Raw genomic sequence first — 12,980 nt, forward strand, 5'->3', positions numbered from 1 at the left:
CTAGAAAAAGAGGCTTTCAAGCTAGAAATGAGAAGGCCTGGCGTCATAGTATAAGGGATTTACTGATTTGTATTTTGTACTAGTGTCTAATCACTTTAGCGCCAGTTAGTAATATACATTTGGTGTCAGTGAAAGACACTTGATACTAAAGGGAAAGAAAAAGAGAGAGATTGACAACATGGTTAAAGTTACCAGCCGGTGTAAATGTAAATATGAGACAGTCTGGTGCAGAGGAGAAGAGTGAAAAATGGAACTTCCTCAGAACAGGTGTTTTGCTTCTCCAACAAGAAAAATAAAAAGTACAAAGTAAATAAATAGCAGACTGGAAAGCATTTAGCAACTGGCAAGGAATTCTGCTAATAAAAATGAGAAACAAATAAGTTCAAATGCGTTACAGACACACAGTAACCAATTGTATCCTGTATTCTCTGGGGATCATCGGCTGCATTCCCCAAGCTCCACCGCCCTGTAATACAGGGCACTCTGAGGGACACCAGGAGCAGCTGGCTGAGGCAGATGAGGGCCTGCACCTACAACCTGATATCACTCAAGCCGACGGAACTCAAGCCATGATGACACGATCTCATGCCAAATAAAGTTCGAAACAACTTGCCCATGTCAATAGCTCAAATGGCAAAAACTGTAATGCAAGTTTTGAAGGCAAAAGGCAGCTCAAAGCTCCCAAAATCATGGATTTTCAGAGGAATTCTACAAACACTTCTGGCAAATTTTAGCACCATTATTTTACAGAATACCCACAGAAATAAGAAAACTACCTCAACGATATCAGCACACATTGTCCAGTCCATTTTTTAGTTCTCTGTGAATTTTGATCAAGTTTGACTTTTCTTCTGTGTTTTTTTGTGTTCCAGTGCAATCAAAAACAATAAGCATGTAATACCAAAACATTTGCAATTGGAACAATTTTCTGAAAGAAGGGTTGCATTTTCTGATAGAATTGCAAAGGTGGTGATATTTTACATTTTTTAATGACTGAATGTCGTTAAAACTGATAATTCCTTAACAATAAAACAATAATTCCTTAGAACTCTCTTCTATCTGAGCATTTTCTAATAACTTTTGAATTTACAATAATGGACTATACAGCAAAAACATTCCACTACAGCAGATGCTAAAGTGAAATCACTATATGTCAATACAATGGAAAGTAGCTAACTTAACATTACTCCGACATAACTTCATTATCTTATTGACAATTCTGCAGCCTCACTATGTAAAATACTCAATATTGTTTGCCCCTCTGAAAAAAAAGGCAGTAAAAAAGAAGAGGCGATCTCTATGGTATAGCTCGCAAACACGCAACTTAAAGTTAGAGAGTTAGAAAGGAAGTGCTGTTCCAGAAATTTGGAAGAATCTCTTTTAGCCTGGAAAAACAGTTTAAAAATGTAAAAAAAAAAGCCCTCCGTGATGATTCATTATTAATAGAGGAAAACAAGAACAACGCCTGGTTTCTTTTCAGCACTGTAGCCAGGCTGACTAAGAGCCATAGTTCTGTTGAGGCTACTATTCCCTTAACTCTTAACAGCAAGGACTTCATGACTTTCTTTAGGAATAAAATTGTAGCTATTTAGACAAAGAATTCTCCAGATCCTCCCCCCAAGTTTTACAGATCTTCATGTACAGCAGTGCTAGAATCATCAATTCTCTCTCAGACTGCTTTTTACCCATAGATCTCACTGAGATAACTTCAATTATTACCTCATCTAAATAAACAACCTGTCTGCTAGACCCTATTCCAACTACACTGCTCAAGAAAGCTTTACCCTTAATAGACATGTTCGTATTGGATATTATCAGTCTCTCTTTAGAAAAAGGCTATGTACCACAGGCCTATAACTTAGCTGTAATAAAACCACTACTTAAAAAAATCCTCTTTTGACCCAGGTGTGTTAGCAAATTACAGACCAATATCCAATGTCCCTCTTATTTCTAAAATCCTTGAAAAATTAGTTTTACAGCAATTATGTGACCACCTGTACAGGAATAATTTGTTTGAAGGCTTAAAGTTCATCATAGTACAGAAACAGCACCTTTAAAAGTAACCGACGATCTTCTCTTGGCCTCAGATAATGGGCTACTCTCTATACTTGTTCTGTTAGATCTTAGTGCTGCATTTGATACCATTGATCATAACATTTTATTACAGAGACTGGAACATGAAATTGGGATTAAAGGAACTGCACCAGGTTGGTTTAAATCTTATCTATCTGATAGATTTCAATTTGTTCATGTTAATGATGAATCCTCCATGCACACAAAGGTTAGCTATGGAGTTCCACAAGGCTCTGTGTTAGGACCAACACCTTTCACTTTATATATGTCTCCTTTAGGCAACATTATTAAAAAACATTCTATAAATTCCCATTGCTATGCTGATGATACCCAGCTATACCTATCTATTAAAGCAATCAAGCTTCAAGCAAGCCTACAAGACATAAAGGTCTGGATGTCTCACATTTTTTTACTTCTAAACTCAGACAAAACCTAAGTCATAGTATTTGGTCCTAAACATCTCAGAAATATGCTGACTTTTGGATAGAAATCTGTAAAAACGCCTGCTACATGAATAGCAACACAAATGTACAACTTATACAATAGAAGACCATTCACAAAACTCACATCACTCAAAGCAAAATGTTTAAAATGGGATTAACCAAAACAGACACCTGCTCACAATGCACCTTGGGTAGTACAGATGAATACTTTCACGCCACTTGGGCCTGCAACTAAGTAATTTCATTCAGGTTAGCCGTGACATAGACACTCTCCACCCGATATCATCATTCCTATTGCTGTTATTACCTGATTGATTAATATTATTATCATCATCATAATCATTGTCACTGTTGTTATTATTATTAATATAACCACAAGGGGCAAAAGCCAGTGTCTTCTTGTGCCAGTCCCAAGTCTGGATAAATGCAGAGGGTTGTCTCAGAAGGGTATCTACCGTAAAACAAATCCCAAATTATACATGCAAATCATGACTTCCACACCGAATCTGACTTCCATAGAAGATCGGTTGGGGCCCTGGTTAACAACGACCGCCACCTGTGCTGTTGACTGGTGGAATTTGGGCTACTGTTGGTCAAAGAAGAAGAGGAAGAAGGTGTGATTGTAGGCAGAGAGAGAAGAGGAAAGCCAAGAGACTAGGACAGACAGCCAGGACTTTGATTTTTGGGACTATGATAGGAAAGGCTAGAGAGTTTGTTGACATGATGCAGAGAAGGAAAGTGGATATACTGTCTGTCCAGGGAACCAGGTGGAAAGGTAGCAAAGCTTGAAGCTTAGGAGCAGGGTTCAAGTTGTTTTTCTATGGGTTGACTAGGAAGAGAAATGGGTAGGAGTTATCCTTAAAAATGAGTTTCTGATAAGACAGGCTGATGAGTCTGAAGCTGGAAATTCAAGGTGTGATGTTCAATGTTTTTATGGGTTATCCCCCACAGGTAGGATGTGAGTTAACAAATGAGGTTGATAAAGAGTTGATAAATGAGGAAAAATGAAAGAGAACAAAGAGATGACTGGTGCGAAGCAGAAAGTAGCAAAGATTAGTAAGAGTCAAGTGAGGAGGGTGTTGAAGTTGGCATTCAATGTTTTATTTCACAGTATGTGAAATATTCTTTATAATAATATGCTTTAATATGCTTTCTAGAGATGAAGTTAATAACATTGATAACCATGATTCGGTTGGGTGGATTCCTCCCTTTGATGATGAGGATATTACATAGAATGTTACATATTTATATTAGTCATAGCCTGATTTTATGTTAGGGTTTCCATGTCAGGAAAACAACAATTGCTTTCCAGTTAATGAGGATTTGTTGTGAATCTGGTGAACTGACAAATCTGATGTTTTGTATGTTATGTATATACTATTTTGCTTATGTGACCATAGTATGATCAGAGGGAAAGTGTTGTAGAAATTTTTAGATTTTTATTAATAGTGTGTTTCAGTTATGTATCTTTCACATATTTCTGTTGAATCCAGTATTGAATTCAACTTTCAACTTTATTTCTAGAGCGTCAATTCACAACAAAGTCATGTCAAGCCACTTTACAAAATAAAGTCAAGACTATAAAGATGTAAAGAGAAAACCTAACAATTCCCCCCCTTGAGCAAGCCCTAGACAACAGTGGAGAGGCAAAAACTCCCTTTAACGAAAGAAACCTCCAGCAGAACCACGCTCAGGTTGGGCAGCCATCTGCCTTGACTGGTTGGGGTGAGTGGAAAGTGGAGAGAGAAATGTTAAAAAGCAAGAAAAAGCAACAATAAAACATTGGGCAGGTTGGTAAGACCAGTAGCTGGACATTGGAAGACATACAGCTACAAAGCTGGGGACACCTGTAGAAAGGGACAAAGAGAGGAAGAAAGAGAAGGAGAAAAACAACTACGGGAGAAAGAACACACACAGTTAATGTCATACAGTGGTGACAGTTGGGGGGTCAGAGGAGAAGAGAGAGGGACAAGAGGAGGAAAGGATGTCATAGCATCAGGGGGGTGGGTCCCCAAGCAGTCTAAGCCTACAGCAACATGACTGTAACTAACTATAAGCTTTATCAAAGAGAAAGGTTTTAAGTGTAGATTTAAAAGTAGAGCTGTTGTCTGTTTCCTGAATTTGATGTGGGACCTGGTGTCATGTAAAAATTTGACAATTACTGGTAACAGACACCTCGAGAGTAATCATTAAAGAAACCTCCGAATCCAGGATGTCTTTAAGGCTTTATTTTCTGCAAAGGAGAATTGCCCTAACAGTCTCAAGTGTCCGTCCAGTGCAGTTCTGAAGTCTTAACATGTCTAACATGATTTATATCCTCTGGTTGCTGGGCAGAATCTTTACCCCCCCAGGCTGTTACCTCCAGCTTTTACCTTTTATGGTAACTTTTACAACATATGTTAAGCACATAAGAACTTGGTGCAACCTGGAGATGACTCCGCGTGGGCAGTCAACCAGCTGACCTTGTTCACCTCCACAGGCACTCCTCAGAACAAAAACATATATAAATATAAATATAAATCTATAAAAACCAAGTGTCACAACATCTCTATAAAACATCCTGCACAAGCATAAGGAGCCCATTCCATGAGTACCACTAAACTAATCATAAGCATTAAAAATATAAGCTTGATTTTCCATCATAGCTGGTTCAACAGGAGAGGAGCTTGATAGCTAAAGGCTCTCCCTCTCATTCTACCATTGGACATTCTGGGAACCACAAGTAGGCCTGCATTCTGAGTTGTCTACTGGGATGATATGGAACTATGAGATCTTTTATATATGATGGAGCTTGACTGAGGTTTATATGTAAGAAGCAGAGTTTTATATTCTATTCTAGATGTTATGGGAAGCCAATGGAAGAAAGCTAGTGAAGGTGAAATATGATATCTCTTTGTATTTCCAGTCAGCACTCTTGCTGCAGCATTTTTGATTAATTGTAGGCTTTTTAGGGCGTTATTGGGGCATCCAAAAGTAGGGAATTGCAGTATTACAGAATTACACTTGCCTATGGAGTAACGTTTTTCTCTTACTTTGAGATAGGATGCTTCTTATTTTGGCAATGTTCCGTAGGTGGAAGAAGGCTGTTCTAGAGATTTGTTTTATATGTGAGGTAAAGGACAAATCCTGGTCAAAAATAACTCCAAGGTTCCTTGCAGTAGTACTGGAGGCCAGACTTATGCCATCTAGAGTAACAATATGGTTGGACATCATATTTCTGAGATTTTTGGGCCCAAATACTATGACTTCAGTTTTACCTGAGTTTTGAAGTAAGAAATTGTGGGATATCCAGGCCTTTATTGTCTTGTAGGCTTGAAGCTTGATTAACAGTTTTTTTCATCTGGTTCCACAAGTATATATAGCTGGGTATTATCAGCATAGCAATGGACATTTATGAAGTGTTTTCTAATGTTGCCTAAAGGAGAGGCAAGTAAATAAAGTAAAAAGTATTGGTCTTAACACAGATAACCTTTATGTGCACTGAGAAGTCATCATTAAAATGAACAAATGTAATCTACCAGATAGTGCAGTTTCTTTAATCCCAATTTAATGTTCCAGTCTCTGTAATAAAATTTTGTGACCAGTTGTACTGAATCCAGCACTAAGATCTAACAGAAAAAGTAGACACTAACCCATTATCTGAAGCCAAGAGAAGATCATTGGTGACTTTTACCAGTGCTGTTTCTGTACTATGATGAACTCTAAATCCCGAATAAAAGTCTTCAAACTAATTTTTCTGCACATGGGGTCGCATAATTGCTTTGCAACTACTTGAAGAATTTCAGAAATTAAGGGGAGATTGGATAGTGGTCAAGACTATGTATTCTATTGTGCTCTGATTAGTGTCTGGAGAGACAGACATGCGAGAATGTGTAGCTGGGCATGAAGATAGCAAAGACAGAGAAAGTGATACACAGTTCAGCTAGAAAGGTAGTGAAACATAACATAGATAAATAGCTGAGTATGAGATGGTTCCTGGTTCATTTTGCTGAACAGAGGGTTCGGGTGATCTAATAGAATAAAGTAAAAAAGCAAGACTATACTGAGTTATACAGCACTACTGTCATGCCTCTCACAACTCCGTTGTATTTCCTTTTTCCACATTTGCTACATTATTGTGATATTCAGCTGTGAGGCATGTTACCATTATTCATACTGGATTTCTGTAACCATTGAGGCAGTTGTGTGTTTAGCTCAATATCTGATGTCTTGAACTAATCCTGCAGACATTGTCAAGTGAGAGAACAACTTTAATAAAAACATCATAATCGTGAACTTATATTTGACAATGTACATTTTGAAACACTGTAGTACCAGAACCTCCATCCTTATTTTTTATTCAGTTTCAAATTAAATAACATTTACTTTACACAGAGCATATACATTGTACCGTTGCTGTAGCACCAGAACTTACCCAGACTGTGTTTACTCACTGTTTGTAGGTTAACAAATATAACTTTATATGCATACTTATGGTGTGAATGTATGACAAAAATCTTTTGAATCTGAATCTCCGCTCAGCCTTCAGTGTGCTACCTTTATGTTTGTTAAATGAGTTCACAGGCATTTCTCACAGTATGTTCCTCTTTCTAGAGAGAAAGCTGATAACATTGATAACCATGATTCAGTGCAAACTTTTGCAATTATATAATTTTAAATATTTTACCTTTTTCTATACTCAGACAATTTGTTACTTCTGATGACAAATCTGATGATGATTTAATAATGGATTCTCATGGCATTTAACAAACCTGCCAGCCTACAAGCAGGCCACATTAATACAGGCAAAAAGTGTCTGCTTAAATGGCATGTTGGTTTTGGGAAAAAAAAAAAAAAAGTATTTCCAGTATATCGGGGGCTCAGTTGGTAAGGCAGTTGTCCACGGACCACAGGGTCTGTGGTTCGATCCCTGGTCCCGGCCTTATGTCGAAGTGTCTCTGGGCAGGACACTGAACCCCTAATAGCCCATTCCCATCCCCATCTGTGTTGTGCCGGTCCAAGCCTGGCAGTAATTGGGGAGGGTTGCGTCAGGAAAAGCATCCGGCGTAAAAACTGTGCCAAATCAACATGCGGAAAATGATCTGTGGCGACCCAGAACTCACAGGATAAGCTGAAAGGAGAAAAAAAAAATGTATTTCCAGTATATCACCATACCTTGCCTGAGTGGGCCATTTCAAAAGGTGGATTTTGTAACTCTGAAGCTATCCTGTAGTAGATTTACTTTGATCTTTGGAAATTTGAATTAGTATTGGTCATCATTAAGTATCCATGTTAAAGTGGTTAGCAAGGGCTGAGTGTTTTGCTCATGGGCACACCTGTGCTGGGATGTATCCCAGCCTGATGCTCTACCCACCAAGCCATCTGGGTCTTTATATAACGTTTATCTAGAACAATGTCCTTTTTTCTGTATAATTCTGGACACACTGACAGAATCCAGGCAGTACACTGTCCAGGTCACTATGATTTAAGTGCCCTAGAACTATAGCTGGTCTACAAGTGTGTTTCTGTTGCAGACTATGTACACCGTCTGCTATATTTGCAGCAACTTGCATAGATCAGCTACTTGGCAGCACATACAAAATGCAGAGAATGACACATTCAAGCTTCCATGATAAACAGAATAGCCTCAAAATCAAGCAATGCACATTGAGATTAATTGAGATTCATCCACGTTATTATTCAAAGGTCTTATATTGCTAAAGATGATCGACGGAAGCAGTCTAGCATATCTTGTCCTCAGTTATGGATTCGACATTTCCTCCCCGATTTCATCTTTCACCTGACTGGCCTTCTCAATTTGAGTAGGATTTTATCCAATGTAAAACCCACTTAGATCCAGGAGAAGCATAGCTTAAGTAGAGTCACCCTGCTGTAGGAGAGGAAAGCTCTGGGTTTCTACTTGAGTATCCAGTTCATCACAAGCAGCAGCAGCAGTCCCACAATGCATGAAGAAATAGGGGCATTGTCGGACATGATGCTATGAAAGCAGTTTTTGATGCTCTTTGTCTTTGAGAATGGACAGAAAAAGAAACAAATGTACAGCAGAGTAAAAAACAATAATAGTTTGAAAGAGTTTTATTTTTTACTGTAGAAACACTGTACATAAATTACTTTCTCTGAGACTAATATTGATGTATGGATAGGTGGAATTTTTCAACCCCTCAAAATAAAGATAAACTCATGAAACATTGTTAGCTTGTCTTAATCATCTCTAAAAAAAAAAAAAAAAGACTAGTAGCATACAATGTTAAGTCTCTGTTTAAAGTTCACGTTCTTTCCTTTTCCATGTTCTTTCCTTTTAAATTATTAAAGGTGCCCTCCCATCTTTGACACACATACACACAAAGAAAACTGTTCTACAAGAGTACAGAGACCCACAATCAATGAGAAAACATCCACATCAAGTTTTGATCTATTACTGTTACTCATTAATGTCACTGATGGTGATATACTGCCCCTTTAAGGAGAAACAAGCAAAAAATGTGGAGAGAAGCATCACTTAGTTAATACTCATAGCAATCCTGCCCTGCCAAAGCCATGACAATATGTTTCTAATGCAAGCAATACTACTACCTTTGTCCCATATTAGCACAAAGTCTATGCATTTTGAGGCTGAGTTACATTTTGGAGAAGTGAAGAACTCCAGGTCTGACTGCTTCCTCCCGCGCCGCAATTGATTGTAGTCGTAAAACCATATAATTATTTAGTCCTTGCACAAGGTATGATGAGTTTACTGACCAAAGAGATCAAAGATATCAAAAACACAATCCAAATCAAAGTATGAAAACACAACTCAGTGAGTTGAGTTCAGATCATAAGGTGATGGTGGTGGTGATTTAGTAATAATCGTAATATAAGTAATAGTATGTAAACACTTTTTTGTTCATTTTTATATCTCTTTATGTCTGACGCAAATGCAAGTTTATATATAAAAACAAACACACACACACGCACACACAAAAATCCAAACACAAAATCTGTCCTTTTTTTACCTTCATATAAACTGTAGTCCATTTTATGCCTGTGTCTCTCAGAGAGTCCACGATAGTTCTTCAACAGTTCCATTCAATGGCTTCAGCCATTAAAAATAATGGATCCCATAGACTTAGCTCATAGGTCTATAATCCAGAGCAACAGTCACATTTTGACTGTCGGAATCCACAGACTTTTGTTTTCTTGACAGCGTCAGAGCTTTACCACTGTCCAAACACTTGCGGGCTCACCTAGTCGTGATAGCTGATGAAATGCTCACTTAGCTATTTAAACCAGCCTTTACTGTTTCACAGCTAGATAGCACATGATTTCAGCACTCAGGTTAGCCCTGCCTAACAGAGAGAGAGGGTAGGGACATGCATGTTGGCTATTTAAAGGCAGATGGCAGGGTGAAAGAAATTAAAACAAGATATAGAAAATGAAAGAAAAGGCATTGGTCAAAGCCACCATTTGCAGGCTCATAAAGACTGTTACACACCCTCACAACTGTTGTTCCGTAATGTTTTGAGTCAGGTGCTTTGAAGTGTTACATCATCTATCTGGCTACAAATCCCGTTTCATTTTCCTCTCAGTAAAACAAATTTGCAAACATAGGGTCTCTTCAGTGGCTAGTTTTAAACCTCTAGACAGGTCAGTCTGTGACATCCATTCTGTGTTAAAACTTTACTTTCTCTTAGTCTTTGATAGTCATGGGGTATAATTTGACTATTTTGTTCATGCTGTGTTACCTCCTACCTATCTCACTCTGGCGTAGAAACTGGATATTGTTAGCGCTGTCAGCTAACTCAGGGTACTGCTCTATGGACAAGACATAGTAGCCATCGTAACCCAAAACCTTCCCACTGCTCAGCAGCTGCCTTTTCTCTCCTTCCGTCCAGAGCCGAACTCCTTCCTCTCCGTCTCTAACCCTCTGCTGTTCGCGAGCCCAGGCACTAGATAGTGCCCTCTGTCGTGCTTGTTCCAGGATCCGTGCTTTCTCCTCATCTAATGTTGTCCCATAACGCACATGCAGTGCCAGAGCGCCGTACTGCAGCTCCACATCAGCAAAACGGCGCGTTCTCCCATTCATTACAGTTGTAGACTGGGATACTGTGACATTTACGCCATTTTCCAGTGATTTTCTGCCCGATGTGAGCCGAAGTGCACTGAGATCATTCTCGGGCAAGCTGGTCTTAATGAAGTAGTGCGTGTCCCGTCCCTCCACTGTGAAATGTAGGTCTTCAAGGTAAAAGGCATTGTTTAAAACTGCAGCAACTTTGATGCAGTCTTCATTGGCAATGTTGAGAGCATTCGTAACCACACGGCCCTGGATCACAGCGAACATCACTCCTTTGCCGATCAGAGACTTGACAGTAGCAAACCACAGCCAGGGTTTGGTGTGGTCTGAATGACGCCGGCTGAGCTGAATTTCTGGCATGCGCTCAAAGGACAGGAAGGCCCGAGACTGACGAGTCACCTCCTGCTGGACACCTGAGATAGACTGTGGGAGAGAGAAAACATAAACTGTAATAAGTAAACTAAACGTAAATAATATGAGTGTGTCTGGGATGTTTTTTCCTTATTCTAACTCCCCTTAACCTAATACCTTGCTGCACAACCTTTGGAAGTACTCTCTGAGTTGAGAGTGAAACAGTTTTTGGTATTCTCAGTTTACTAACGTGTTTTAATTTTGCCACAAAGTAAGTGTACTTACAAAGTAAGCATCATATTTAGCAACCATCAGCCAATTTTGATCTTACCAACACATACGTGTTAGTAAATTGGCATAATTCAGCCGACTCCACCTTTACTAAAATAATATGTCAAAATTTATAATATAGATGTGAGTGAAGACGAAACTTTCAGCTTTGATTCATAGGATTTAAAGAGTGTGGCATTAAAGATTCAGGAATTAGAGCCGTTTTCATTCGACCCCCATTTTGGGTGCTTAAATATTGAAACAATAACATATAATTATAAACAAAGATTGCCTTTAATACTTTGATAAAATCTATTGCAATCAATGGCTGCCTGAGGTTTGGAACCAATGGACATGACCAAATTCTTTAATTTTAAACTTGTGAATACCTTCAATCTTTGGAAGACAAGGACTCCAAACAAATTTTCTGAAAAGACAGGTGGAGAAAAACACAAGCAACACAGCAGTGACAGCAGCAACATTCCGTGCTTTTACTATCTTTTAGGTACGGAAAGGCACGGAACTACTATGTTTGTGAAGGGCAATGATCTCTTCTTTTAGCTTTTTTTTGGACATTTTTTTTGACTTAGCAATATTTATAACATCCAATTAAACATGACACACCAAAAACGCTAGCCAATTAAGGCATTCAATGTGTTCTATCTCAAGAGTACCTGGTGCAACGAAGCCCTTGGTGAGATGCATCAGATTACCTGATGTATGCCCTACCTTCACCACGCTTCCCTTGATCCTTCATATTGAACAAGCAGTTTACCCTTATCAGACTGTCTTTACAAGAGACCCTTTTCCAATACAAAATACTCCCAAAGCATGTTGGGACTGTCCTGTACTTTCCTGAAAGATTCAGCTAAATGGTCTGGTCTGTATTTATATTGCGCTTTTCTACCTATTGGCACTCAAAGCACTTTACACTGCTTCTTATTCACCCATTCACACTCACAATCACACACACATTCATACACTGATGGGGGAGCTGCTAGTGTCAAGGACACTTTGACATGTGACCGGAGGAGCCGGGGATTGAACCAACAACTGTGAGATTGGTGGACAACCGCTCTACCTTCCTGCGCCACAGTCGCCCACAAACAACAGCTAGTGAATCTTTCATTTTTTTGTTGGTAGGAAAGGTTGCAGGGAAAAGAAAAGTCATTATCAGCAAACTCTGGTGGCTCTAATGTCTCACTGGTAGTAGCTGGTGCTTTATGAGGGAGCCTTTGGCACAATGTATCAGTAATTTGACTGCATGCGAACACTGCCTATGTAGACATATCTGAAGTAATGAACTGCTGAGTAGTAAGCACAAGAGTGACTGACAAAACGGCATCAAGCACAGTGGGATGGGAAACTACAGGGTTTGGCTGAACCAACCCTGGGTCTTCAATCATATATAGAAGACCTCGTAGCACCATATCATCCCAGTAGACCACTTCGATCTCAGAATGCAGGCCTAATTGTGGTTCCCAGAATTTCCAAAGGTAGAATGGTAGAGCCTTTAGCTATCAAGCTCCTCTCCTGTAGAACCAGCTCCCAGTTCAGATTCGGGAAGTAGACACCCTCTCTATTTTTAAGTGTAGGCTTAAAACCTTCCTCTTTAGTAAAGCTTATAGTTAGTTATGCTGCTATAGGCTTACACTGCTGGGGGACCCCCGACTCTGTGTGTTTTCTCCCGTACTTGTCTTTGTCCTTCTCTGTCCCCCTCTCTCTGTCCCTTTCTGCAGGTGTCCCCAGCTTTGAAGCTGTGTGTCTTCCAGCGTGCAGCTACTGGTCCTAAC

The 12,980-nt window shown here is 39.2% G+C and overlaps 1 protein-coding gene across 13 annotated transcripts in view; it reads right to left on the minus strand.

The window, feature by feature from the left end:
- Positions 1-8,576: 8,576 nt before the first annotated feature.
- The window catches only part of LOC137124082 (teneurin-3), a 379,316-nt gene continuing 374,912 nt past the window's right edge, over positions 8,577-12,980 (minus strand). For all 13 annotated transcript variants that reach the window (XM_067498733.1, XM_067498732.1, XM_067498734.1 and 10 more), the window contains one exon: positions 8,577-10,989. In XM_067498733.1, the coding sequence (XP_067354834.1) occupies positions 10,234-10,989 (756 nt within the window). In that variant the 3' untranslated portion in view covers positions 8,577-10,233. The remainder of the gene's footprint in view (positions 10,990-12,980) is intronic.

The sequence above is a fragment of the Channa argus genome, chromosome 3 (assembly GCF_033026475.1).
Source record: "Channa argus isolate prfri chromosome 3, Channa argus male v1.0, whole genome shotgun sequence".
Classification (NCBI taxonomy): Eukaryota; Metazoa; Chordata; class Actinopteri; order Anabantiformes; family Channidae; genus Channa; species Channa argus.